This window comes from Vidua chalybeata, chromosome 1 (genome assembly GCF_026979565.1).
Source record: "Vidua chalybeata isolate OUT-0048 chromosome 1, bVidCha1 merged haplotype, whole genome shotgun sequence".
Lineage (NCBI taxonomy): Eukaryota > Metazoa > Chordata > Aves > Passeriformes > Viduidae > Vidua > Vidua chalybeata.
This window is the reverse complement of record NC_071530.1, coordinates 29,398,090-29,424,683: the sequence shown is the minus strand read 5'-3', so window position 1 is coordinate 29,424,683 and position 26,594 is coordinate 29,398,090. Positions and strand designations below refer to the sequence as shown.

At 36.9% G+C, this 26,594-nt stretch overlaps 1 protein-coding gene and 1 long non-coding RNA gene across 6 annotated transcripts in view; one reads left to right on the top strand and one right to left on the bottom strand.

The window, feature by feature from the left end:
* LRRC72 (leucine rich repeat containing 72) overlaps nucleotides 1-17,414 on the bottom strand; it is an 18,882-nt gene extending 1,468 nt beyond the window's left edge. Inside the window, exons 1-8 of one of the 4 annotated variants that reach the window (XM_053961386.1) lie at nucleotides 17,253-17,414; nucleotides 15,063-15,136; nucleotides 11,572-11,641; nucleotides 9,420-9,501; nucleotides 8,080-8,193; nucleotides 3,827-3,916; nucleotides 1,792-1,956; nucleotides 529-556 (exon numbers count right to left, since the gene is read on the bottom strand). In XM_053961386.1, the coding sequence (XP_053817361.1) occupies nucleotides 529-556; nucleotides 1,792-1,956; nucleotides 3,827-3,916; nucleotides 8,080-8,193; nucleotides 9,420-9,501; nucleotides 11,572-11,641; nucleotides 15,063-15,136; nucleotides 17,253-17,285 (656 nt within the window). In that variant the 5' untranslated portion in view covers nucleotides 17,286-17,414. Of the gene's footprint in view, nucleotides 1-528; nucleotides 557-1,791; nucleotides 1,957-3,826; nucleotides 3,917-8,079; nucleotides 8,194-9,419; nucleotides 9,502-11,571; nucleotides 11,642-15,062; nucleotides 15,137-16,687; nucleotides 16,796-17,252 lie in introns of those variants that run through there. The other 3 variants (XM_053961402.1, XM_053961394.1, XM_053961411.1) reach the window with 3 other exon arrangements.
* LOC128798171 (uncharacterized) lies at nucleotides 16,805-26,594 on the top strand. Of its 2 annotated transcripts, XR_008434343.1 has the most exons (3): nucleotides 16,805-17,157; nucleotides 22,695-22,822; nucleotides 25,283-26,594. It is a non-coding gene; the product is annotated as an uncharacterized LOC128798171 (long non-coding RNA). The 2 variants fall into 2 exon arrangements; XR_008434341.1 differs by lacking the exon at nucleotides 25,283-26,594 and having other exon boundaries at nucleotides 22,695-22,905.

Sequence of the window (26,594 nt, the reverse complement as noted above, 5' to 3'; positions counted from 1 at the left end):
CATCACATTAAAATGGGAGCTTTTCTCCTGTCTCAATCCAGACGCAGCAATAAAAGTTTTACATTTATGTCAATTATTTACATTTATTTACATTTACAGTTTGAAACTGAACAGAATAAAAATAATGTACAGATTAAAAAAGTTTCATTCTGCAAGTCATAATGTTTTCCAGAGAGTGTGTTTTTGAACAGCCAGTCCGGAGAACATTTTCTGGGACATAATACAGAACAGCTATTTTGATGCTCTAGTACTTTGAGCATGCTTTTTCTAGTGATCAGTGTTTGATCTTACAAATATATGGCATTTTTATGTACCCATTTAAAAATGTGGAATACCTTTCAATACTAAATTTTAGATAACAAACCTAGTGTAGAGTTGCAGCTATATTGAATACAAAGACCTGAAACTGTTTCAAAAGCTCATTTTTACTGGACATTTTCTCTAGTTTGGTTATTTTTTAGGCATAGGAAGAGGAACTTAAATGCTTCAGAGATGCAAAAGGAAGAAGACACTGAAAAAATTACTTACTTATTTGTGTTATTTCCAAATTCATGACCTATAAGAGAAAGTTCAAGTTATGACGTTAATGGCTGCACAGCAATTTGAGTAGCTGAGAATTGATTGCTATCCTGATCCTAAATTGTTTGTTCAAATTAATTGAAAACGAGCACATGATTTGAAATGTTTAAGATAATATTTTATTAAATTGCTATGGAAGCAAGTATTTGCTGGGTTTTAAGTGTATGTAGTTTTAAGGCTTTTGTATTTTACTTCCTACAGACACACATCCAGGCTTATTTTTTCTTTCACGGAAAATGATGCCACTGTAGATGTGTATGATTGCAGGACAGAGATAAAGACAGCTGTGTGCTTTGATAATCATCAGAAAAACAAATTATTAAATATGCTTAAACTACCCTTTTTCTTTTCCCAACCTCTTCAAAATAGTTGTTAAATACAGTGCTTTCAATTTTACTGTTGTGATACATACATTTAAAAAGACTTGCAAGTATTTGATTACTTTCTAAACTTTCATCTACACCATTTAAAGTGCTACTATTAGTGTAGTGCAACTACACTATTTCAATTTCAGTTATCTGTGCACAATGGTGGTTTTTTTTATCTTTAAAACATCAAAAGAGCTGACAAGGTTGTGTGGGATTTCAGAGTTGGTTCTGGATTGTGACACAAGTCTCATGGTTCCAGGTGGTATTCGCCTGCTTTCTTGTGCCAGGATCATGCTGTCTTCCAGATCTGAATGTTTTAAGAACTCTAAAAATTGCTTCATATGCTATTATAAGACATCATTAAAATATTCTCAGCTTGGAAAGCATAAAGAGGAATCTCCTTACAAAACCAGGCAAGATACATAAAATTTAGAGCACTAGATGAAAATATTTTCTTCAAGAGATTATCTTGTAAAAGCACTAGAGGGCATCAAAACTCCATGATGCTGCGCACTGAGAGTCAGAAGTCTATTGAGATGTTCATAAGTAAAATGAAACATGAGACTCATACTGACAAAAAATTTTCAGTTATCTTTAAAGACAATTCTGTATCTACAGGGTATGACTAGAATTTATCTGCCACAATACTCTCAGTAGAAGGATTCATTTGTTGCCTGCTGCTGTTATGACTACTTACTTCATGAAGCAAACCAGCTGAGTTCTTGATGCATTTATATTTTATTACTAAAACAAATAATGTTTTATCAGATGAATGAAAAAGAAAAAACCATTTCTAGTTCAAATGACTTAAAAATGTATGCCTTCCTTGGAGCATTATAAATACCTGAGGGCATTATCCGTCTTCTGGCTGGTTGAGTGCATCTGCTAGATCCCACCGTAGTCCCCAGGGATGTGTCTACTCTCTTCCCAAAAGCTATTGACTGCATGACCCAAGCCCTTTTGGGGTTATAGAGATGAAGTGCTGACTCCCTTTCTCTTTGTGTAACTACTGTTAAAAGGGATATAAAAAAATTTAATTTTATTTCTATCAGTTGAAAAGACAGCATACAAAAGGTGATTAATATATTTTCTGTGCGGTTTTTTAACAATAATAATGTTAATGACACAATTTCATGGCAATTCAAAATGGGAACATGGCTTTAGGGTGAAGCCCTGTACAGTAAAGTATTTTCTTCTGAGTGCAGTAGGATCAGAAGTTTTAAATGAAGATGCTAGAAGCATGACTTTTCATGCTGCTTAAATGCGATCTCCTGCAGAAGTCAGTAAAGATTTGGAAGTGTCTTTATGAATAGCAAAAACAAGTCTTGGTTTAAGACCAGTTCAATTCCCATTGCTTAATTACAGAGAAAATCCTAGAAGCGCAATCAAAAGAAAAGTTTAATTTTTTCCTGTTTTGCATTTCAAGAGAAATAACTTTAATTTTTAAATAAATAGTTTGAGGCTGTTAAATTTGGGATGATAACTTCAATTTTGAAAACCTTATACTAATCTAGTATTTCAGCTATTGAAGAGAAGTCAGCTAAACTTTTAGAACAAGTAACTGGCAGAAGCATTTTCAGTTCAGGGAAGTTTTGGAGTCATGGTGTCTAGGGGACCAATTAGGACGGAACTGCAGTGGTTATGCCTGAAGGTAGTGGAACATGAGCACATGTCTTATGTGAAGGATACAGCCAGGACTATGCTGGTAATGTTCTACAGATGGTGAAGAAGCTTTGTAATGTTTTAGAGAAATATTTCACTAAATAGAAAGTCCAGGATACAGCTTGATACAAATAATTGCCTCAAATCTTAATCCAGGACTGATTACAGTAGAACTGTATTTAGGTGATGAAGTTCAGGAAGTTTTATTGAAGTGTTTCTAGACATGTAAATGCTACACGTATTTTTCAGCGCATTAAGCTTCAGTCATCACTCCCCAGTCAAAAAGTGATATTTTAGTAACAGCCTGACAGACTTGTTAAGCACAAGTGTAACACAAGAGCGGGTGCTCAAGAGAGGGGGGAAGTACCTGTGCAAGATGACTCTGTGAGCAAATGGGCACCTGGTGAGATCCAGCAACTCCTCACCAGCCCCTGGCATCTGCTGGGGCCCATCCACCAGCTTTCTTTCACAACAGCTGCACAGCTTCCCAGCACCTGCAAATGTCCTGCATCTGCCTTGCTCGGTCCCCTTTCAGGAAGGTGCTGGTTCTCCTTGCTACTTTCTTACAGAGCTGAGGTAGGAATCAGCTACGTTCTCAGTGTTCTCCAGTAATTTTCAGTCCTCTCAGTCACACAGTTCTCCAAACACCAGGGACAAAAATCACCAAACGTGATTTTCTGGCTATATTGTGACATGTTTATGGATTCACTGATTTAAACTCTGGCTATTCTTAAGACAATTTTTTTTTCTGTAGAATTTACAGTAGACAAGCTGTGAAAGATCTCTTGATAACTTGTGAATATTTATTATATTTGAAAGCTTGGTCTGCATTTACCTTATCAAGAAATGTGCACAGAAACATGTACAAACCTAAGTAAGCACACTCACCCATGTGAATATACCAGTCTGAATGCACAGAGGTAGGTACACGTTTCTAAGCACAAGTTTTTATCTTTACCCAAATAGACAAGATACAGGAAAAACCAACACAATTTAAAAAGAAAAAAAATCAAAAACATTTGACAAAGTGTTTATGCCATACAAACTCTTTTTGCTTGATAAATCTTATGAAAACCAGGTATCTTGTTCATTAGTTCTCTTTTTCTATCAACAAACACATGTAAAAGAACAGATAGGACAATTTCACCTATGTTTCCAAACTGCTTAGAATCAAAAGTAACTGTCAATGCTTTGTGAGAGAGGAAAGCAATCCTTACATTTCCTGTCAAGGAGCTGAACTGAAGGAAGGAAGTATATCACATAAAGCCGGTAGTCTGGATCATATGCCAGAGGGTTTTGGAATAGGTCTGCAAACCAAACACAGAAAAAAAACCCCAGTGTCACAAAAAAGCAAACCCAGCAAAACAACAACTTTGCAAGCAGGAAAATTAAAGGTCACTAGGAGCCAAAGATTTTGTACAAAATATTAAATTCAAATTGTTCTTTGGCTGGGTAAACACTTTACACATGTGAAATTACTCATCTAAGCATGGACTGCAGAAACTGACTTACTGCAGAGTATGCAAAATACCACAGGCAAGAACTGAGTAAAAGTCTCATCATGCACTCCAAACCTTTACAGAAAAAAATACTGAAGTGTTTGCCTTTGATTTTCTTACATAGTGTTAGGTAATGCCTATTTTAAATAGCAATGGTCTTTGAGGTGTGAGAGCTTAAAGGTAAGACAAAATTTATAGGAGGATGGAGTTATTAATATCAGATGAGCATTAGAACACCTAAGACTTTATCAGAGCTGATAAAAGGTTGCATCCCACAGATACAATAAAAATGCAAATACACAGCCTTCTAATATTTTAACAGGTGATAAGTTTGAAATGTCAAGAAACGTAAGAGAAAAATGTTTTAGAGGGTCTAAATTCGTAAGAACCTGGGTACCAGCTGCTTTCCTCGAAACTGGAGATACCAAGCTCCAATAGCTCATTAGCAACTTGGCTAAAATGTTTATGTTGAGGTCCACATTACCTGTATAACCAAACCTTTGCAACACAGAGACAGGGATCAACTGTGCTGCTGATTTGCCAGGTGTGGAACATAGCCTAGCTCACATGCCAAATCAGTGACAGTGATATCTGAGGCTGATTCAAATAGAAACTGGCTCATTCACAGATGAGCTAATAAACAAGCAAGTGTCGTGAGGTGGGACATCTTTTCTAAATAAAAAACATAATAATGCTTTTTATCTCCTTATACAAATGCTGTTCTTCTAAGACAGTAAAAATAATCAGTAGGCTGTCACCTTGAGACGAGAGCAGGGGAAAAAAATTAATCATTTTTACAACTACTGCTACAGTCTACAGTCATTTGTTTTTCTGAGGAGAGGCTGTGGCTAATACTTGCTCTAGGGTAAAAAACTTATATCATTTTAGCAGTTAGGGAGAGGAAGATGGTATTACAGAAGCAAGTAAGAGATAGTAGAAGAAAAAGGTTGGAAAATATTCCACACAGATTGATAAACTACAAGATGCAATTTCATGTTCTTCAGGACTGCTGAGAGGGCTCAGTGCTTGATGGAATTTAGCAAGTATTTTGAAGATGCAACAAGGTTGGAATGAGCATTTGTCCTCTCCTACATAGAAAACACCTGTTCATGTATTCAGAGGAGAGCTTTTTATTTTAATTCTTTAACAAATTTTTTTAAATTGCTGTACTTAAAATTAGTAAGACAACCACAAGGTGGCAGCAAAAGAAAGTTCTATTTTAACTGAATTGATTTTTTTCCCTAGAAAGTGTTAATAAGAAAGAATATTGTGTATGTATATGATAAGTCTGTTCTTGAGTCAAGAAAATATACTACAGCACTCCAAAGAGAAAAATGTTTCAGAAAGATCTCGAAAAGCAGGTATGTTTGGTAGAGGGATAGAATAAAGGTTCAAGAGAGATTTTTCCAAGGCACAAACCAGGTCTGATATTAAACACTTGTGAATCTGGATGCTGCTTGGACTATGTCCTGCTCAACAACACTGATTTGTAGGTTTGTTTTAGAGAATGTGCATTTTTCTACTACTTATTTTTACAATAAATTCAACCATTGTACAGATCAAGATGGTTTTGTTTTACAAAACATCTGGGATCAATTTCTGGCTGAGCTATCTACCTTCTTGTCAAGGTCATGCAATTTTAGTTGTACAAATTAGGCTAATGTTTTCTTCCTCCACAGTTTTGTCTGTTTTCTCTATTTGGAGTGTAGGAAAACAGCGTGCCTCTGCCACATGGGGCAGAAACATAGTGAACAAGAGAGTTTTCTGAGGTCTAGCAGCAGGATGTTATCAGCTGTGGACAATAAATCAACTGAGGCAATTTACAGAGTACATAACAAAAATCTTGGATTCCAAAAGGGAGATGTGAGCACAAGGTGAGCCCATAAAGAAACACTCTGGATCTCCCAAAAGGCTGCAGTTGTAGGCAGCATGAGAGTCAATCTTTTGAGGCTGTCTTCCCTAGACACCTGATGAAAGATGGTTGTTATGCTACATATCCAGTGCAGAGCAGTGACTAAAATCACAAGAGAGCCTTCAGGAAGAGAAATGCAATATTTTGGTAGCTGGATGCTACTCCTGAAGCAAAAAATAATAGTGTATTTTAATAGTTCTATTGTCCCCAAGAGCTACAAAATAATAAAATGTTGTTAAGCATCCAGGAGCTCCGTTGAAGGTTAGCAAGTGATTTTCTTTTATTAAATCAGATTGGCAATAAAAAAGACCTCATAACAGTGAGAAGTCTCACTGGTTTTGTTTTATAAAAGTGAGTTATGGGTACAGCCCTTTGCAAAGCTACACAGTGCAAATTCTGCACCCATTTCATATTTATTAATATTGCAAGAAGGCAGATAAATTATATAGTAATACAATATAGAGGTTATGACTTTCAAATTTTATTTTGTTCATTTACTGATTTAATTTACAGGGCATTTTATTAAACCAATAGAGACCTGTTAATTTGAGAATTCATTATTACAAAATCCCCTTGAAGCAAACACATTGACAATTTTTTTCATGACTGCAAAGGTCAAGAAGGAATGACTTTAAAGTTATGGTTATTAAGGTTGTTAAGCTTCTTCCACTGATTACTGTTTACTCTTGTACAAATCTTTGAACTAAACAACAAACTTTTTTTAATTAGGGTAGATCAGTATATTATATATATATTGTTTGATTGTTCTTTCAAAGACTTCCTTTTCTATGGTGGTGGCTGGTCCAATTTGCATACAATTTTCACCGTGCCTTTGTAACTGCCATTTATAATAACTCAGCAGCACTTTAACTATCTCCTATGTACTTCCCACACATGGTTGCAACAAGTACAACAAACTTCCTGTGCTTGTTGAAGCTCCTTAATAATTTGTAGAGCTAACATTAAATTCAAGTGACTGCACCATTCATTCATCGGATGTCTCTCCAGACGCTGCCTAATCACTTCAAACAACTGCATTCTTAAATGGACTCATTTTTCTATCTTGCATATAATGACAAGAATTTAAATGGTTTGGCTGGCATGTTGTCTTCCTAAATACTTGATTTGCTTTTCTTAGTTTTGGTTCAGGGTCAAGTTCAATTAAAAGTTTAATTTTTCATTCATATTTTCCTTTCCCACAATCACACATTCAGTTTTCTGAATGCTTAAGGAGGCGTTATGGCCTGGTGACATTCTGACATTCACCTCCTTAACCATGTTACAAAGGCACAAAACTCGTTTACTGTCTTCTCCAAGTACTAAGCATTTAGCATGATCTATGTTGACATTCCTTTAGGAATCATGGAAAAAGACTGCTTATATTTTCACTTTCAATATCTTAATAGCATATAATCATACCTTCCCTGGAGGCTACTTCTTACGTTGTAACTTAGTGGCACCAAGACCGTCTTGTATAACTTCAATTGAAATTTCAGAGATGGTGCAATTTTCATTTTCAGCCAGTGTATCAGAAAGTATGCTCCTTAACAGACATTGTTATGAATAATACCTAAAGTACATTTATTCTTAGACTCTAGAAATACAGTCTGCCAAAAAGATGCAGAAAGGAAGTTCTATAAGCAAGAAAATTAATGAGGCAGGAATTTGGGCTCTATAACCTATCACTCACAGTCTCAACAGCAGTAACACACATTTTTCAACTCCTTTCACCTCTATGATAATCTCACCCTACTCCTGTGTTCCATTACAAAGAGGCAGCTGTAAACTGCTTAGACATCCTCCAAGCTATTCATCCAAGCTACTGGCAGCCAGAAGCCAAAAAGTTAACTTCTGAACTCACTTAGCAATTCTTCCTCATTTGAGGTACTCTTTGTGGAATTTTCATGTCTTAGAGATCTTTCTTCTGTCAAATTTGGCTGAAATCACTCATTAGCTTCAAAAGCTATTGGCAAATGATGCGGAAATAGACAAGAAACATCCTGATAAGAAACTGAAAAGCTACTACTTGCTGTTCTGCAAAATAAAAATAAGGTATTACTTAGAGTCTGCAAGCTTATCATTCCTTTCAATTCCTTCACTGTTTTGCCAAGTTTTTTTAACTCGTTGTTGTGAAGAAACAGAATCTGTAATGAACATAAGTGTTTCAGAGCACCTGAAATAAAATGAAAAATAATTAATCATTCTCATAATAGCTGCCTTTATTGGAACATTATTTTGCTATGCTGTACACTGAATTTGGTATTTTAGTTATCTATATATGCCTATCTTTTGCTAACATTTTGCATGAGATGTTACTTAAACAATAAATTAAAGATATTTCAATATCCTTTTCACCTTTCTAGTCACATCCTTTAAGCACATGCCTATCTTTTTTTCATTCCAATTTTTTCCATTTGTCCACATCACCCTTGCATCAACAAATCAGCCTCAATTGCAACCTCTCTTATACCTCCCTTCATTCCTCCTATATCCTTGTAATCTTTGGTTAATTCAGTTCCTTTTACTTTGACCTAATATTACCTTTGCCTCACAAACAATAGTATATCCCTAATAGTACCTTTGTCTCACAAGAAGTAAATAGTGCATTCCTTAGAAAATAGTTCTGTTTCAAGCAATTATTGCTGTATTAAAAAGCTATTACAAAATATTGTTTTGAGCCATACTGTATTCACATCCTCACACATCAAGATTAAATATCTCATTTTCCAAATTATATACAGTATTTTATCCACTTTTCTCTACTAATGATGCCCTTCTGTTTATCCATATTTTGTTATCATCTGTATTGTCTCTTGTATCCATGTTTAAGTCTTTCAAAGATAAAGTTTGCTTGAAGTCTCACAGAAACCAATCAACATCATTTCTGATGCAGCATTTTATAGGGACAGAAAAAAAATATTGACATTTAAAATGTCTAAAATATTTAGAAATGTCTTATGCTTTGGCCTGTTCATTCACAAATGTACAAGTCTGGTAAAGCCATTTTAATTTACAAGGACAAGCAAAACTAAAATAGAAGTGTAAGACAGATACATTTTTAAAATAAACCAAATTTGGCAGTAACTTTGCAAAATACTTCTGGTTATAAATTCTCACTATTACATATAGTCATGCAAGATCAAAAATATTTCACAATTGCCTGGCATAAAGTGAATGACATTTCATCCCTTAAACCAGAATAAACACATCACCTTATTGTCACTCAAGTATGTTGGAAAAATTAAATATCTAATAATTAACATGTATTAATTATACATACATAGGATCTTTCAACCAGTAAGTTACTTGCTGTAATCCAATTTTATAAATTTGAATGCCAATACATTAAAAAGAAAGTATAGGCCTCTGCTCAACAACTTAAAAAGGGAAGATTGGTACCTGATATATCTGTCAGCTCATTATTGTTGAGATAGAGTTCAGTCAAGTAATAGTTTTTGATCAAGAAGGTTAAATCTTGGATCTGAAATTAGAGTTGGGCAAACTGTTATACGTCACTCTGAATGTGGTGCTGGATAATTATAAACATGGCCCCTTGAAAACTGTTTAACCACAGGTAGTTTCTTATATTTCTGTTTAAGACTCTTGGTCTAAGGATTCTCTTGACAACTGAACTTCATTAGAGGTACTAGTTACAAATCAAATACAAGCAGTAGAGCTTACCTAATTTTTTTAACTATACATTTAGCGTTTGTATTTGGAAACAGATTTCTTTGAATGACTGGTCTCCACATTTTCTCTTCCTTGTATTCATATTTGAAATAATTTTTATTGTTAGAAGACCCTTGTAGAGCATAATCATTCTATGTTGGTTTAAGAATATTCCTGAAATATATAATTTGAATAAACCCAGCACCTTGTTTTTAAATTATTTTTTTCACCAGCAGGTTCAAAGAGCACAAAATTGTTCTTATTTACCAGAAATGTCATCTAATAGTATTTAGAGAATCAATTAGAGTTATAGAAAAAAAAAAAAACAACAGTATAGGTATGGGTGTATTCCCAATAAAGAGTTATCTTCAGTCCCTATGGAATCACACCTCCTTGTTTGGAGAAGCTCAGATCCAATACACTTTTGGCTCCAGTGCAAGGTAAAGTATCTACAGCAGGATAGCAAGCTGTCCTTTATAATTGAGAACTGAGAGTACTAATGGTGATAAAGTTTTTATCCTACAGTTTAAATGCAAGAACAACAAGCAGAATTTAATTACTGACTCTGCAAATTCTGTGATGAAAAGTAATTTGTTAGGAAAGGAATTATTTCAGTCCTTGAATTTTGCCACTGACTCCAAAATAAATGTGTTGTGCTCTGTGTATTAACAGTATCTGAAAGCTGTAAGGAAGAGCATAACACAGAAGTTTTTTCCACTCCCTTGTGCAATGGTTTTCCCTATTTTTGGCAAGTTTTGTTTTCAGAATCATCTGAAGTTTGCTTTTTTTCCTGATAAAATTATTAAGTGAAGAAAAATATGCTGCTCCTATTGAGGCATTTCAGTAAGACTTTTCCTATGAGAAGCCACTGAATGACTCCTCCATACTAGTTATATAGAACAACAAAAGAATGTTCTTTGTTACTGCTTACGTAGGAAAGTGAGAGTTGTGCAAAACTCCAATTTATTTATCTTTTTTGATCAGCAAGATCAGTTCTGCTTAGTCATCAGGTCATTACTTCTTTTTAATGTCCTTTAGCTATACAAGGAAAAGCCCTATTATACCTGTGATTTTCGTTTAACAATTTAATATATCTCTATATTTGTTTTTTTTCAAAAATAGTTAGTAAAGTAAAGATCTTCTGATGAATTGGACATAAGATGCCATATAACTGATGCTAGCCTGGGGCAGCAGATATACATGTGCTCTGAAGTGACATGGAATGAAAATTTATTTTTTTCTGCTGCTCACAGATCTACTTATTTACCTGAGCAAGCAATTCTGGAGATGGAAGAATTTGGGCTCACTGTGAAAGTCATGTAAAGTACTGTACAGTAAAATATTCATACCCTATCATCCCCAGACTGCAGCGCTGCTTCCTGTGCATAGGAAGAAGTTCATTTCACAGACTTTTATGTTACTCTTGTGTGCATGACATCAAAAAGGAGCATCACCTCGACCACCAGCCTGCCAGGAAATAAACTATGCATGTCTGCAAGAAGAAGAGTCATGCATTTCCTGCAATCCACTCCTGTCCTACAGCCATATCACCCCTCAGGCTGTTCCAAGAACTGCCCGCTCTAATCACACTGGGAGCTCAGGAATTAGCACAAAACCTCAGCTCCTTAAATAAACAAAATTTATAAATCTGATGTGAATCTAAAGGAAAATACATTATCTTATACTCTGTAATGTAAAAAAAAACAAAAAAAAACGTTTTCTTCTTTAAATCTATTATATTTGACAGTTAAATTAGCCTGGAAATTAAAAATAATTTATTAATTTGACAATACATATAATACTTTATGCTAGAAAAGACTACAAAATAATAATCAGGGAGTATAGGTGCATTGTTCTGCTCTTTAAAGGAATATCTTATTACCTTATTGTTGTTAATCCACAAATACTTTAATCTGCGAAACTGTGAAAGACTTGGGATGCTTCTTAGTCCTCTGATGGAAGAAAAAAAAAAAGGGTAACACATTTCTTAACATTAATAGTGTTTACTAATTTGATAAATATTTTAATTTTCCATAAATAATATTAGACAAGAACTAGAAAGCCACACTTCTTTAGGATTTATGGTAGAGAAAGACACAAAGAGAAGGTGGCAGAGACAGTGTAAGCACTCTGCACACCTGCAAACATAACAAGGCAGCATGTGGTAAAGAAACAGGAACAAAAAAAGTGATACATTAATTGCCTTTCCGTAACAGCATGAGTTATGAGTCTGAGTCACATGTACTTTGCAGAAATCCTGCTCAGAACACAGGAGGAGAAGTTTGGCACCCTGGGGACATGAAGCTAAAAGCAAAACTACTTTGAAGGTGCAGCAGGGATTGTCCAGCCACAGTGCCAGAGAAGCCAATAGAAGACAGACATCAAGCATGCCAATGTGCATTTTTAAAATTATTTTTCATATTAGTGTATATTGTGAAATTTTGCCTTTTTTCCACTCCTGCCCTATTCTCATAGAAACTTAGTATATCCACTGAGGCTGAAATGATCTCCCACGTGCTAGTATGGTTTTATGTTTAATTGTGTATCTAGCACTTTGAGCTTGCTATTGTACTATAAATAAAAATTTACCTACTGACCAGAAAATATTAGTGAGCTGCCAAGTGATTTTAACTAACTGTTCTTCTTTATTTTCATTGCTATAAATAAATGTTCCTAATTTCCACTAGAAAAATTATAGATTACTTTTACCTGACAATTTTTAATTGACATAATAAAAATTTTCTTGTGGATTTTAATGTGTTGCAAGATGAAGGCCAGTGTTTCAGAAAGTAACAGGACTGATAAAAACTAACCTCACATCATCAGGCTAAAGGAGTGTTTGTTTTCCAACTGTGAAGTCTGGTCTCTATCTTTCCATGTTGTCTTTTTATGTGTAGGTTTTTTTTCCAACACACCCTCCAGGTACAGACAAAGGGAGGGTGGATGCCTTTTCTCATCTTGCTTTTGCAAATGAAAAGTCTGTCAAGAGCAAACCCTACAAAGTTGAGGCACTGCATTTTTAGTCTCTTGCATTACTGAAAATCAGATTATCCTCTCATGTTGTTACTTTAAACTGTTTCTTTGGCTTCCTCAGATGAGCCATAAAAACTAATCCTGCCAATAGATACTTAATGTGTCTGCTGTCACAAGTAACAGAAAAAGATATTACTGCAAGTAGCAGGGACAAGCAGATAGCTGTTGACAGGACATACAGATCTCCTACAGAGCTCCTATCTAATTCTCCTGTGCATCCCTCAACTACATTTCAGGTAGCAAAGCCAAAATTTCTTATATTCTTGGTTACTGCCACTCTACAACTAGTTTACAGCTTTACATTTAATTGGCTTTACTCCCTGTCTAGTTACAGCCTCATCTTGACTATCTCCAAGCCTCAATCTGTTGGTTTTTTGGTTTTGGTTTGCTGCTTTGGTTTTTTTGGGTTTTTTCTCTTTTTTTTGGTTTGTTGTTTTTTTTGGTTTTTTTTTTTTTGGTTTTTTTTTTTTTTTTTTTTTTTTTCATATTAAGGCATTTAATTTGCCCCAGGTAGAGCTTAATTCCTCTAACATTTTAAAAGAGCCTGTCCTTTTCTGCCTTCCAGACTTTGTATGTCTTTTATAAACTGATCCTTTTTGGCCTGCAGCACTCTTTTTCTACCTACTGCTAAGTTAATCAGTTTTCCTGGGATGACAGCTTTCAGTGTCCAAAATACATTGTTTCTTGTCCCTTTAGTAGTAGTGATTTAAAAATATAAACTCATTCCCTCTTATTTGATTGATTTTTTTTTCCATTTTCTTATTTCAGCTAGCAAAAAAATATGCCAAACCAACACTAAAGGAGGCATGATCTGATACTGAGCTTGGCTGGGATTCAAGTTTATATAAACTGATACAGAATAAAAGGAGCTCACTTCTATCCAATCATGAAATAATCCATCTTGCATCATCTTTACCAAAATGGTTTAATGGGAAGACAGATCACTTATGTATCTGCCATGTGAGCATTTCTTTTTATTCTATACCAAAAAAATACTTGAAAGACAGTGAGGGCACACATTTAAGCATTTAAAAACAGAAAATACAACAATTAAGACTGTACACACAGTCTTAATTCTTTACATATGTGGTATTGATAATTGTATTGTTTTGAAAGTATGTATGTATGCACCTTGTAATTTTCTCATTATGGGAATTTCTCCCTTAAATTTTACTCTTTTTCTTCTTTCTAAAATGCACATTTTAAAAAATTTGCCAGTAACTGCATGTTTTACCTCACAAAGCATCAAATACTTTCTTGATGTAAATCACAAGATGTGATAAGGAATTTAAACATATAAGTGAGCACATTTAGATTTTCAAGACCATATAATTTCCACTAAAAACAGACTAGACAACACTGAAATCCCTTAATCCCTTAAGACTTTTATTTTCACTCTGGACCAAAAGACCTTGAAAACCTTGTCCCTGAATGATTAAACTACATTAGTTTTTCTATATGCTATCAACCACGTGAGCAGTGGATGCAGTTGTGAGGCTGCAGACTGGTATGCAACACTTGGAATTGTGCCCTGGCCAGAAATTCAAAGCACGCTTTCCCAAAACTTTGAAGTATGTCCTGTCATGTATCCATCCCTCTATGGCAGCCTCTCAGCATGTTCATACTACAACATACACCTCTATCAACCTAGATCACCCACAGGTTCATGAAAGTTTGCCTTCCTTCACTTAGCACGTCTTCTCCTCATCTGCCCTACATCTCAAGCTGTTTCATTAAGCTCTCAGAGGAGATCAGCTCTCTCATCAGTACTGCCTGCCCAAAACGTGTTCTTGTGCTTGTATTCACTTCATGTTGCCCTGCCCTCCCTTCAGTTCTTAGCAGTACAGATGCAGGTAATTTTAAAGGTGGTACCACTGAATTTTGCCATTGCAGTAACACATTTCTTCAGAAATTTGGCAGATCCTAGACTGGGCAGGTCCCATTTTCTTTCATTTGCCTCCTTGATACTTCTTCCACCCAGCTTTATGAGCCTGTTAGAACAGGCAGAGATCAGCCCATCAGCTCTTACACCTCTGCTCCCCACGGCAGAAATTCATGTACAACTCTGTGAACTCACAGACTCTCAAGCAGCTCTGGGTTGCTGGAGACAGATTGTGTATCTAGGGCTGTTAGCTGTGAGCACAGTGCTGCTGTGTGTATGTGCACCTTTACCATGTCTTTATTCACAACATGTATGGACTATGTAAGAATATGATTTACTGGTATTTCTCATATAAACAATGTTCAGAGAGTTCCTGATACAGAACACACTGTGAAAGATTTCCATTTACTGCATGTTCTACTTCTAGTAAAAGTCAAAACAAGAAATATTTTACTTACTGTTTAGCCAGATACAGTGCTACGACATCTACATTGCTCTTATAGCCACAAATCTTCAGCTGTTTTTCTATTGCCTGATAGTACACAGTACATTTGTCAGTATAATATGCTGCATCACTATGGATTCATTACATTGTAACATATGTAAACTCAGCGTTTAAAGTAACATGCAGACCAAAATTAACACATGTATCACAGCACCTTATTACAGCAAACTGTAACATAGTCTAAGAGAGATAAAGAGGTGTTACATTTCCAGTCTCTATTTTAAATTGATAAAATTAGTCTGGTGATTAGGCTACACTTACAATAATTTTCTTTTTTTCTGTGGAGAATCATAGTTGGTAGACATGATGTGAGAAATTAATGTATGTTAACCGGAGAATGGGCTTCTCACTCAGGTCAGCTAACCCAGTACTTGTGATGAACAAGGAAACTGCTTACTGTGCATTACAGTTGCAACTTTATTTTATGCAGCTTTACTTTAAAACTACGCACATGACCTTTTAAAACTACACATCTAGAAAACTCTGCTTGTACATTTAACATTGAAAAATGCAGACACGATTTTTATTTTCAGAGTGTATTACTGATGTGTCATAACTTGCAAAAGCAACAAAACCCATTAACGTAAGAATTGTGGATCTCTCTTACTAGTGGTTGATAAAAACTAAAATGCGTATCAGAAGAAATGGGTTTAATACATGAGCTATTTTGCCCAACATCATTATGACCACTACAAAATTGATACAAAATTGATACAACTTCACAAGCACAATATGGCTTGGAAACACTGACAGGCATGTCGACAGTGGCCTGTATTGGCTGCACAACCACTCCAGCGTGTTCTGGGTGTACTAAACCCACACAAAAGAACTTGCAAATGTGTGGGACCTGTGGCACTCCGGCCAGAGGCAGCCAGGCACACACGAAGGGGTGTCTGCCTTTTGCCCGGAACTCGGCACGGCCAGCTGTCAACTGCAGATGCCGGGAAGAACAAAGGTCTCGAACAAATGGCCATAGTTTTGTTACTAGACGTGCAAAATCTGCCCATGGAACACCAAGTGATCTCTAGAGAAAAGCAGCTGTGAGACACCGCAGGTGTGCGGCTGTCAGACCTCGGCACTGCGGGACACACCGATGGGGAGTGGCGAAGTGACAATGGGGAAGGCACACCTACGGCAGAGAGCACCAACCCGGGGGTCGCATGCCCCAGGTAGGAAGGCTGTGCTCAAAGATTCGTATTTCGCATACTCCGTTATAGGAGATCTCATCTTCTCCCCACCCTGGAGCCCCGTCCCTGCCAGCCCCGGCTCTGCGCCGCTCTCTGCGCGACCCCGGCGGGGCCCGCAGGGCTCAGGCGTGCTCAGCCGCTGCCTAGGAAGGACAGGAAGGGCTGCCCCGGCTCTCTCGGAGGATCCGAGCCGCTCACTGCCGCCCCGGGGCCGGGCGGGGAAGGCCGGAGCGCGCCTCGCCTCGGGGGGCGGTGGCGGTGCCGAGCAGAGCGATAGGGCGAGGCCCAGGCCGCTGGGGCCGCGCCGGTGCGACGGAACGGGCCTCGGCCGGGGCGACCGCCATTCCGGGCGGGGCGGGCCGAGGGGAGAGGAGGGGCCGCGCCCGCTCACCTGCCCGCCGGGCGCGGCGGCCGCCGCCATGTTAGAGCCGCGCTGTGGGCGGCCGCAGGGCGGGGTCGCGAGACGCGGGCTGAGCTGCGCTGGGCCGGGCGGGCCGCACGCGGCCGGGCCGGGCTGGAGTGGGATTTCGGGGCCAGGGCCCCCAGCACGCCCCTAGAATCACGGAATCGGTTTAAGAAAGTACCTCTGAGATCATAAAATCCAGCCTATGACTGATCACCATCGCCTCACCTAGGTCATGCCACTGAGTGCCACAACTAGTCTTTCCTTAAACATCTCCGGGGACGGTGACTCCACCACCTCCCCGGGTGGGGAGGTCTAATGACCCATTTTTGTGAAGAAATTTTGTTTTCCTCTGGCACAGCTTGACACTATGTCCTCTAGTCCTGTCACTGGTTGCCTGGGAGAAGAGACTGACCCCCACCTGGCTACAGCCTCCTTTCAGGGAATTGTAGAGAACGGTAAGGTCTCCCCTGAGCCTCCTTTCCTCCAGGCTAAACAACCCCAGCTCCCTCAGCCACTTCTCATAAGACTTATGCTCCAGACTCTTCCCCACCTCACTTGCCCTTCTCTGGACATGCTGCAGCATCTCAATGTCCTTCCTGAACTGATGGTCCCAGAACTGGACGCAGTAGAAATGATGTAACACTGAAACAGGAGCCCCAGCCTGGGTGTGGATCAAGACAGGGCTTCGTGCTAGGGAAGGAACTCGATAGCAGGCAAGGGGTACCCACACCAGGAGCCAGGACTCGGGGAGGGGTCCTGGGTGGGCCAGCAAGAGACCCTGGCGGGCAGTGGGTAGGAGGAAGTGGGAGAGACCTCTGATACCTCTGGGATGTCTAGTGGATCATATTTGCTCACAACCCAGAAAAAGTGTGCTTGCTTGCTTTAATTTTTTTTAAACTATATCCTATGGTTTCTTTATTTTTAAGCACAGATCCTATGTCTATGTATGTATATCACAGAATTAATTAGGTTGGAAGAGACCTCTGAGATCACTGAGCCCAGCCTATGACCAAAACCCACCATGCCCACTAGACCATAGCACTAAGTGCCACATCTTGTCTTTCCTTAAAAATCTTCGGGGACTGAGACTCCACCACATCCCTGGGCAGTCCATTCCAATGTCTAATCACCCTTTCTGTGAAGAAATTCCTTCAAAATACATGTCACTCATAAAGAAAACATTTGTGCCTTTAATTTACAGCTAATTCACACCGTATGTATTACTCCCTTGTAACTTGCAAATCACCTTGGTGCCTGAGAGCCCCTCTCCCGTGCCGGCTCCTGGAGTGGGCCCACTGCTGCGACAGTGCTTTGGATTGAGTTTGGCTGTAAAGGAACACAAAATGTTTATGACATCCACATGTGCAAGCAACTGTTGCCATGTTGCTATTTTTATAACCATTTTACTGCATAGCACAAGCTGAAGAATAGAAAAAGCCATTTCCAGTGTGTGTGTGTGCACGCACTCATGTGCAAGTAGGACAAAAGAAAATGTTTGATCAAGCTGCAACAAAAATATGTCTGAAAACTTGGAGCTTTATTTAGAATTTAATTTACACCGAGTACTCAAGTTAGCAGAAATAGTCATTGTAAATTATGTGTAACTGATATACAAAGAACAAGAGTTGTGTGTGCAAATATATGAATAAGCTGTCCCTCATGGAATTAATTATGTGCATGCCTCTGCTTGTTCAGACCACTGAAACTAGATGTAGTGTGTATGATGGAGGAATAGAACTACAGTACAAGTATTATATTGCAAATATCTAATTTTCATGGAAAAAATTCTGTGGGTGGCTTCCATTTCAGCTAGGTAGCTTTAAACAAATAGAAACCTCAAATAAGAAAACTAGACATGTTAAAGGTACAAAACTGACAAGAGGAATTGCTTTAATCCCTTATTTTAGCTTCTTAAAATATCTCTAGGGTATTTAAAATCATGAAAAGAAGGAGAAGAAGAAACTGGTATGAGTTCTGTATTTTTTCATTACATTCAAGTTCAGTGTTTTCAATCAACAAGGTAAAGCTACCAGTTTAGAATTGTGAAAGGTGAGGTAGTTATTAAAGTCATGTTTAATAATAAAAAATTGCTTCTCAGCTAGTCCAATTAACGTGATAGGACAAGAAAATTCAGTCATTAAATATAGGAAAAGAGAGAGAGAGAGAGAGGGAAACTCTGGAAGCTATTTTGTTGTATTCCCTCACAGAGGTGTGATGTACATGAGGTGAAGGGTTTTTTTGATATGTTTTGGAGTTCTGAGGTGCTTGTCTCTATTAGCAACTGGTAGCTACAGACTTAATCTGGATGATTAAATAGAGACTGCCTCAAATTCAATAGAGTTTAATATCTATTTCTTTCTGCATTTGCAAATTGACTCTTAAAATTCCCAATGAGTTTAAAGGAACTTGGGCAGAAAATGAATACTTTTTTTTATTCAGACTGAACTGTCACCATATTTTACATTGTCTTGGTATTGCTTTTTTTTCCCAAAATATATAGCCTATCACTTATTTATTACTATTCCTGAATTCCTGTCCATAAATGAACAATCATTTTTCCTTTGGGTTATTCAGAATAATGACTGATTTGTTATACATATTTTTCAAAAAAACTTCTCATATTTATGTAGTAAAAATGTGCTTATGTGCAGATAAGTAGTTGCAACAAGACAATGTGACCTTATAGTATATGTGAAAACAGAACATAGAAATAGGGGAAAGCACAGACATCTGCTTTTACTGGCAAAGGTGATCAGGCAGAACTGGAGGTTACTGATTTTGTAAATCATCAGGCTACAGGTGCTTTGGGAAGTGACACATTTTGTTCTCTACTTCAGAGGCCTCCTGGTGTGTCCGTGCTTCAGCCACACACCAAGGATATAGGAGATTGTCATTGTATTGCTTTAGAGACCACATTATAGAAACACAGATTTGGTAGGGACAATGAAATTCAGATTAAGCCTGATTTAAAATGTGACATGTCTCTGTTGGATGCTGTCTTGTTCCATCCACATGCTTCACCATCTCTGGGGAAAACTCTTCTGTGGAAGAGTTTTATCACAGTCTAGCAACTGACACTTGGACAATTATGATTTGATGTGCTAAATCATTCTGCCATTTTTTTTACTTCTCAGTGATTTTGACAGTACTTTACTGAAAAACCAATAGCACAATAGCTCTTTGTAACTTAACCTGTTGTTGTAGATGAAATATACTAAAAACCAATGCCTAATATGTGATGTTTTTATTCACCAAAGTTAATAATCTTCAGAATTCAGTTATTCTTTGCCTATGATGTTAGAAAAGGTACTGTGCTGTATGGCTTTTCCACAAGGGTATTTTTTAAAAACTGTATCTACATTTTATAATTAATTTACGTTGGAAGGGATTTCTGGAGGTCATCTAGTCCAACCTCCCAAAGAAAGTACATTCAACTAGAGAATTACTTTCCATCTCACATGTTTGTGCAGTTCTGCTTCTTATAGAACATCCATCAAAGAATAAAAGCACTATCTGGGACAAATTTAAAATTGCCTGTGTTAAACTAATGATGCATAAAAATTAGTACAATTAACTTGTTTTTGAGGTTATTAAATACATTTCACCTGGAAAGTGAAATGCAAAATATTGCAGATGAATGCATATTTCCCTTTTTTCTTCTTGTAACCGGAAATATGTTATCAGTGTTTATCAGGTGAAAGCCAGAAGCCTGAGGAAAGATCAGCAGGATATCCCACCTGCATTCCAGCTATTGCTCCAGAAGAGTGCAGTTCTCTCATAGGTCCAGTAGCTGCAAGCCCTGTGCAGATGTTTCAAATATTCAGAGCTGTCTAAAGCATTCAGGAATTTGAATCACTTCTCTCACTCATGCTATTAATCTTGCTGATGGCACTGATAACATCCCAGTGACCCTTTAACAGGTTCAGGAGCAGAATTTTGGGAGGTAGCTTTTGAGTTTTTTTTCCAATAAATAATACAAAGTTGATCCTATATCTAAACAGTTCAGACTATTTTCACTTTGAAGGTAATGATTAACTGGAATGGTTAGGCTGTTGCCTGGGAAACATTAATTAATTTTTCTAGTATTATGTGTGATATAAATTAATATATTATACACAATGGTGAGTGTACGGAAAGAAGATAAAACAGTCCAGATGCAACCTATGGCAAAATTATCCCAGCAGACTGCATCATATGGATGAATGACCTTGTTTGAATCCAGCTTCATCTGACTTTACAACTGAATGCTACCGTGGAGAATAAAGACCACCACCACTAATGTGACAAGCCTGCTGGAGAGAAGGTCCAACAGGTTTATAAATACTCTGTCTTACTTTGCTATTAGCACAATTTGGACATATCTTTCATTTCAATATAGCTAACTCTTAACTTTGTTCCTTGGCCATTCTGCATGCTGGAATGTTCCTGCAGTTTGGCTTCCAAGTCTGATCAACAGTCAGGAAAGAAATTATTGTCTGCTGCAGCTCTTTTATGGATATGTAAACAACATTCAGCAAACAACATTCTTACAGCAAATGATCCTATTACTCTACTCTCAGAAATTTGCATCCTAATCTTTCAAAATGTTCTATGTGCACTTCCACAATGGTTTATAGCTATTCTAATATATATATAAAAAATAAATGTATTTATCTATAAATATATTTATGTAAATATATATATACTAATATTGATGGTATTTTTCATAAAAACATATTATGCATGTTTAAAACTTTTAATATTGGTTCCTTACAAAGTTGACTACCTTAACCTCTAAGTAAGAACCGTTTTCTAGAAGAATATCTGCAGAGCTCTCTATAAGTAGAAGTCAATACAGTTCTTACTGATGACTGATTCAGTGTCTCTGTTAATTCAGAGACTTCTCTGTCAGTGTGCTGTTTTGTAACCTGCAGATACTGAAAAAAGCCCTTAACTTTTCATTTTCAAATAATATTTAATAGTGGTATCTGCCAATGTAATTAGCAGATGTTAACTTCCAGTATTCTGTCTTTTTAATATATTGACAATGAGACTGTGCTTATATGGTGCAAGACTGAAACACACAGAGATGCACAAAAGCAGTTCTGAATCAATTTCCTTGGGTGTTGGAGGGTCCATATCCATTGCTGACCCCTAAACACTCTCTGTGGAGCTGGGAGGCTTTAGAGAAAGTGCTCAGAGAGCATAAGCATTCCCAATAACAATCGTAATAACTTAATTGGTCAGTTAATGCCATGAAGATAATACATGCCCTGTGCTGAATTCATACTGTAATATTAAATCGATACAAATGATCATATGTAATACAAAATAAAACTAAAGTCTGAAGAAGAGTTTGAATTTATACATGTAAGAACTTGCTTGTACATTTATTCAAGGGAAAAGGAGTGCAGTCTTAATACCAAGACTCTTAAAATTATTATCTGAATTATAAAAAAAAATTATTTATATAATACTGATCATACATCCTAATCTAAATGTGGGATACATTATGTCTCCTGGCTGCCTGGCACTGAAATTGGTTCTTCATGCGTTCTGCCTTGGGAGAAACTCTGACTCATCTGTCTCACTGATTTGATATTTTGATATCCTGTAACAGTTGTTTAGTCTATCAAAGCTCTATTGACCTGAACTGTGTGAATGAATTACTTACACACTATGTTATTACTACTATTCTTATTCTACAATTCTTGCCATATACTCAGTACTGTACCTAGGCTAAAGCTTCGAAAAAGTACCTAAACCTAATAAAAGAGTTAGGGTCTTAAATGGTACATGGCAAAAGCCGCCATTGCAGTACTGTCCTGCACAGAAAATAGGATCTAGACTTGGAACAGAACTTCTAGATCAAGTCCACTGTTTCTTCTCCAGTTAATGTAATCACATTCATAAATTTGTCATACTTTTGTCAATTAGTAGCAGAATGAAAAAACCATAATTATGTTTTACAACTGTTTCTGATTTTGTTTCTTCTTTCTTGAATTTATGTTAGAGAAGAAGGGAGAAAGTAACAATGAATGGTGAAAAGCTGGAGGAGATGCTTCAAGAGCAGCTTCATGAACATCAAGATTTTCACAAACTACATAATTGTTACTGACTTCAGAGGTTTTTCTACAACTGGTAGGCCTGATTATTTCCCTGTCACAGAGGAATAGTTTCATAAATTCAGATTAAAATTTTCTTTTGACCATTTTCTCATTTTTCACAGTGATTTTGTGCAATGATATGTAGGGGTATAGTATGTATTGGCATTATTTTGGCCCATGACTAAAAAAGATACATGTTCAAGTTCACAAAACTGCACTGGGGAGAAAAATATTGAGAGTATTTTTGTAAAAATGGTAGGGAACTTGAGCAAGTAACAGTCTGTGTAGCAGAACACAATTTGAATCCCATATGGACCCTTTGGAAATTTGTTAAATATAGAGGAATTGACAAAAAAACATCAATTATAAAGAACATTTAGACAATTGGAATTCTAAGCATGCTCGTACCTTTGAGAATTTTACTTTTTGTCTGTCAGCATGAATTTGTGATTTCTTTTTAAAAAGACCAGCACAAATTATAAAATCACATATGGATAGAGCCCATTTCCAATTCTACAGAAAAATCTATGTTTCTTTAAAAAATGTGCTAGATGTACATCTAGCTGGCATTCTGTAAAGTATGCCAGCAGATCTTAAAAGGAATTGTCATCCTAGGCATTTGTTGTACCTTCAAATAGTTTGGTGTATGAACATGGTTTTTTAATCCATATTTCACCTCTTCTCCTAAGTGTATCTGATAATTGCTCCAACCCCACAGTAGGCTAACTTTTAAACCCCTGAGTTATAGGGGTTTGCTTTATTGGAAAAAAGTAGTACTTCATGATTGCACAATCTCTAAGCACCAGCTGAAGTATTTTTAATGCATTTACTGTATTTATATTTCCTCAGGCTCCCGCTAGTTTGATTCCCTCTCAGGTGAATGTTTACGGTAGCTGCAGGTGTCAGAGCTACCTGATTGTTTGCCTTGAGGGAACAGAAGATTTGCTGTTAGTTAAAGTCATTGACACAAGGGAGCTCTTTGTTTTGGTTGGATTGAGGAATAGGAATATTTTTCCATTAAAAAGTATATGTCTCATGCAATAAAAAGAATTCTAGTCACACCCACACCCACACACACACAGAGCACTGGCTTTTGTTATTTTAGTTCATTCAAGCTGATGCTATTTTTACCTTAAAAATGCTACCCAAATATAATGTTTTGTGAAAACTGAAAATTTTTAGAAAGTCCTAGAGATCCAGGAAACATGTAACTTCAGAATGGAAAGGAGAGTTTTAATAGTAGAACTTTCAGATTTCAAAAACGCTCCTTTGAAAAAAAAGCATTTCACATGTTTAAAATACTTTGTTCAACAAGGGCAGGAATAAAATACTGCCTAGTCTGTACTCTGATCATTTTCTGCAAGATTTCCTGTGTCTGTCAGTGCATTGCTGGGAATTTGCTTGAGTTGGATATATATCTGCAAGCTTTTTACACAATATCATCTTAACTCTCAGAACAGGCTAAACCATATACTATTTGAACATTATTAACTGCCAGTAATACTTATGCTTTTTAGTGATAATGTTAGGTCACTAGTAAGCACTGCTGAATATTTAACTTCAGAGTAGATGGGATTGTAGTTAAAGACTGGGGTTTTTTCCAAAATAATTACCAGCAAAAAAATTCACCACAAATAAGAACAAGCTGAACTGCCGTTCATTGCAACTGACTTTCTGGTTTGGGGTTTTTGTTGGGGTTTTTGTCTTTTTTCCCCCTCTCTATTGCTGTGCTAACCACATACATAAACAACTTTGGCATGCAATGTGTGTGCTAAAATTAAACAGTACATCCTGAAGAATTTTCTGTGATGCTTTCCCATACTGCCTAAAAGAACCAAAGGAGTCCCAATTAATGTTTTGGAAACAGTGTCAACAAAGGTAGGAAGCAGTTCTGTAGGATTCTCACAGAATTTCAAAAGTGATTCAAATTAATATTTGCAACTGGCACCTGAGATTCTCACAGTAAAATAAATGGGTGTTCCGTAACCTCAAAGCATCCTCATCCCCCTCATCAAGGCAGTTTGACCTCATGGCCCTCACAGAACAGCCAGCATGGACAAGTACCTTTGCAGCCTCCCTGATAACACCATGGTGTGACATCTCTATCTTCAATGCTCTGATGGCCTTCAGAACTTCACTGTTGGGCTTTAAAGTTCTTAATTGTACAGCTTCTCAATATACCCCGATTCTCATCAATGCATTTTCATCAGCAATCCATTATAATTTATGTTGTATAGCCCATGTCATTTTGTGTCACAAGGATATTGGAGAAACAGTAGACAAGAAGAAAGAAAAAAATTAAATAATAGAGATAAAAATAAGATCAAACCTACCAGGAGTAAGTGTCCCTGACTTAATAATCTCATTATGAAGTGTAATTGTGTGAAAATTTTATTCAATACTCACAAGCAGAAGACTTTTATAGAAGGGAAACATATGAGTTATAAAACTTAGTATTGCTGTGCCTTACTCATGAAAACCCTTTCACTTACAGAAATTCATAATTTTGAGTAAACTTGCCATGTTGGAAAAATCAGCTGTCCAGAAGGGAATTAATTGAAATCATTATGCAGTGCAGATTGTACATGGAGCTAGACAACAGAAAATGCAACTTGCAGCTCTGACATCTGCTAGGTGCCCAAAGCACCCCATACCCTCTTCCTCTGCCTGTACAGAATGAGAACACTCGGAGGTAATTTTTGGGAGTGGCACTGGTACTGAATGAGATTCCCTTTGTCTCAGAGGCTCTCCAGCATCAGCACAACATGCCAGTTCCATCAGTTCTTCTGTGTGTACTTTCCTCTGAGAAGGTCATTTATGCCCCAAGTCCAATGAGTATAGAAGACCCCAAATTGCTCTCTGTCAGGTTTTTGGCAGGAATTTCAGCTCAAGGCTTCCATGAGTAAAATGTAACTGCTTGTTGACGGGATATACTGCAATGGTGAACCTATTCCACTTACAGCTTTGGTTTGGTTTTAGGTCTCAAATTTGTTCTAGGATATCTACATAACTTAGAGTTTTCTTGGGAGCCAGCAACCAAAATTAGTCTCATTGGTTTCTGTGAATATGTATTTCCATCAATAAATCCTGAAGCTTAATAAAGAATTTATTTTTATCAGTGTGAAATTCAAAGCAAAAAATAGTAATGATGGAAACAAAATTAAGATCTACTGACTCTCATCTTGATGCCCCAAACAGTAGAGCTCTCTGCAATTAGAAGGGAGAAAAAAGGAAGTGGATTGAAAGATATTTTAATAAAATAGTTTTTAAAACTTTTAAAATACTTGAATGCATACAGTGAAGTTTGAACCTGAGAATAATTCTTTGAGGTGCCTGACAATTGGTATGCTATAAGCAATTCAGCATTCTTGTTTGACTGGGACATTCACAGGTTATAGTGATGGTTCCCATGTTCCCTCAGAAATGTTTAAATTGCTTTTTATTCAAAATTTTGACTGTGAAGCAGGACATTTTTCAGAGAGAGAACATACTCTTCCCTGAGCTTGTGCTATGGCAAAGTGAATGTGATCACTCTTCTTGAAAGATGGCTCTGTATTTAACACTAACTTCTAAGATAGAATTTTTAAATGAGAACATTGTTTTTTTCTCTCAGTTTCACAAACTAGAACTTTCTTTATATCTCATTTTGTAAGGGCAGACAGCTTACTATAAGAACATTTAAGAAAAACTGGAAATTTAATTGAATCCAAGTCCTTACTCTGAGAATGTATTTTCATATTTATATGACAAAGGCACAACTTATACAAATAAGCAATTGTAATTAAAAAATGCTGTCAAAATCCTAA